Source organism: Cupressus sempervirens, chromosome 7 (assembly GCF_028749045.1).
Source record: "Cupressus sempervirens isolate cs-2001-9-10 chromosome 7, ASM2874904v1, whole genome shotgun sequence".
In the NCBI taxonomy this organism is placed as follows: Eukaryota; Viridiplantae; Streptophyta; class Pinopsida; order Cupressales; family Cupressaceae; genus Cupressus; species Cupressus sempervirens.
The window spans coordinates 604,536,073-604,538,679 of NC_143124.1; the positions used below are offsets into that span (position 1 = coordinate 604,536,073).

General features: G+C 34.9%; 1 protein-coding gene across 1 annotated transcript in view; it reads right to left on the minus strand.

Annotated features, from left to right (window-relative positions):
- LOC149548174 (uncharacterized) overlaps window positions 1-2,056 on the minus strand; it is a 5,744-nt gene extending 3,688 nt beyond the window's left edge. The window contains exons 1-3 of the mRNA XM_089794233.1: window positions 1,544-2,056; window positions 1,235-1,460; window positions 1,036-1,098 (exon numbers count right to left, since the gene is read on the minus strand). Of these exons, the coding sequence (XP_089650359.1) occupies window positions 1,036-1,098; window positions 1,235-1,460; window positions 1,544-2,056 (802 nt within the window). The remainder of the gene's footprint in view (window positions 1-1,035; window positions 1,099-1,234; window positions 1,461-1,543) is intronic.
- Window positions 2,057-2,607: the final 551 nt, after the last annotated feature.

Below are 2,607 nucleotides of genomic sequence, written 5' to 3' on the forward strand. Positions count from 1 at the left end.
TCTTCAGATTGACTGTCTGAATGTTAAAATGATCAACTGGACATCAATATAAATGAACTCTTCTTTATATGCACTCAAAAAGTTGTGAGTTATTTCTTCAGCTTTTTTTCATGACACTTGGCATTCTTGTTGTGCATGATATAAAGACTCCAGCTACTTCGTTGGAGTTTTCTTACTGACCAATAAAATATCTTGGTTTCTTGTACGTGGTTCAGATTAGTTCAGATTATTTCATTGTGAAGCTTACAGTTGTTGTTTCTCCTAAAGACATCAAGAAGACAAGCTAAGAAATTGCTTCAGGCATACAGAGAAGCTGATGTTGAAGATATCAAGCATATATCTACCTAGAATGTTGCAAGTCAGCGTTATACATCATGTTATAATACACATCAGTCATTTTATAAATAAAATAGAGTAAAACAATAATGCATATCAGAGTCATTTTATAACTAAAACAGAGTAAAACAATAATGCATATGAGAGTAATGCAAATGATGAATCAATGGCGAGACAATTTCATGTCAATCCAAAATAATTTAATCATATATCAGTGTTAATGAATCAACAGTCTATATAAAGTGTCGATGCAAGTATTCTGGTTCTTTAGAAATGAAGTTAAAATTGTCAATAGAGAAAAAGAAAACTAATGTCCAGGTCTATAGTCCTCCCACATCCTTCGTGCTATTTCATCTCAAAAGTTTCCCCACTCATCTCTATCTCGTGGAGTCATCCCATAAGTGTCAAGGATTGGCACATTTATCCCATCACGATCATCTTCATCTTCAATTTCCAAATCATGTGGAACCCCATCCTCTATTGTAATCAAATTGTGAAGTATGCAACATGCTAACGTGATCTTCATTTGAGTCACGATATTATAGGACGTTGCATGCCTTAGGATAGGGAATCGTTGCTTCAAAATACCAAATGTGTGCTCAATCACATTCTTGAGAGAGGAGTGTCGGTGGTTAAACAACTCATGTGCATTGTTGATTGGGTTTGCCCTAGAAAACTCCTTTAGGTGATATCGCGTACATCGATAAGGGGCGAGAAATCTAGGAACATTTGGATAGCCAACATCAATTAAATAGAACTTTCCTATACAAAGGAATTGAAAAGTTATAGATTAGAAATCGCATAAAAACTATGTATTAAAGTTATAGATTAAAAATCACATTAAAACTACGTATTACAATAATGACAATATAGTCCTTAATTATAGGATTTAAGATACCTGGGGGAACTAGTAGTGCATCTGCTCTTGATAGAGCTGAAGCAAGAACACGACTATCTGCAGCTGACCCTTCCCAACCAGCAAGAACATATTGAAACATGTAGTCAAACCAACATACACCTAGTACATTCTGTGACAAGTTTCCTTTTCTATCACGATATTTTGTCTGCTTGTCCACATCAACGGTAACTGGTATATGGGTTCCATCGATTGCTCCAATACAATCCTAGTGCATAAAATATTATTGTCAAATATATACGAATATACTTAAGACTCAAGCAACAAAATACATGTTAGTAGGAGATGTACCTTGAAGTATGGATCAAAACGCTCTTTGCCAGCAATTTCTACAGGAGTAGTTGGAGAAGGGGGCAAAAAGTAAATGCTATGGAGTGATATGATAGCCTTCAAGACCTTATGGAAGTAGCGACTTACAGTCTCTCCTGAGTGGCCAAAGTTATGGCCAATCTTATGATTCCTTAGATTGTGGCCAAGGGTATGAAGGAACATGACCAATTGTTCTTCCAATTTCATGTTTACCGTATCTTGAATGCTCCCTTTCTCCCTTAGAATATTGGAAAGCTTGAAGAAAGCTCCTCTACTCATTCGTATTTGGTCATGACAATCTGTGTCCTTGGAATATATAATACGTTTATAGAAAGAACAAGTAGCTCTTCTTCGCTTACGCCTATGTTTTCTAGCATCTTCATAAGATGCTGCTATGAATACTGCTTGGGTGGCAAGCAAAACAACAAGTACACGCCATAGTGTGATCTTCCTAATGATGCTTCCTTGAACTTTTAAATCATTAGCAAGATCCATTGAATGACCTATAATCACATAAAGGAGTTATTGTTTGACATAAAAACATTAAAAACATAAAAACATAAAAGCACAAAAACATGAAAACACATTTTCCCCATATGTAACCTATTTATCATTACAATTTTACCTAAAACAAGTTATAGGACTGAATATGATGCAAGAGCAGCTAAGAATTGGAAAGGTACATAATTAACTATAGCATGATCCTTCCATTCTTCAAGTATCTTCAAGGCATTTTGACAGAGAATAAGCTACATTAATGCATATGGGATACTTCAAACTATTATATTTGTTAAAAATTCTTCGGCAAAATGCTTTGACAGATGTCTATAACCTTTTCCAGAGCTCTAGTTTGGCATACGAGAGGAGAGTATTTAGAAATGTTACTAAATTTGGCTTCAAACTTGCCAATTCATTTATTTAAAATAGGCATGACTTTATTAAAGTGAATTTATTTAGTTTGGACGCTAGCTATGCTGAAGACACAATGTACAAAAAGTCAATTACACACAGACGAAGAACACATGTTGACAATTAGGATAGCTGCA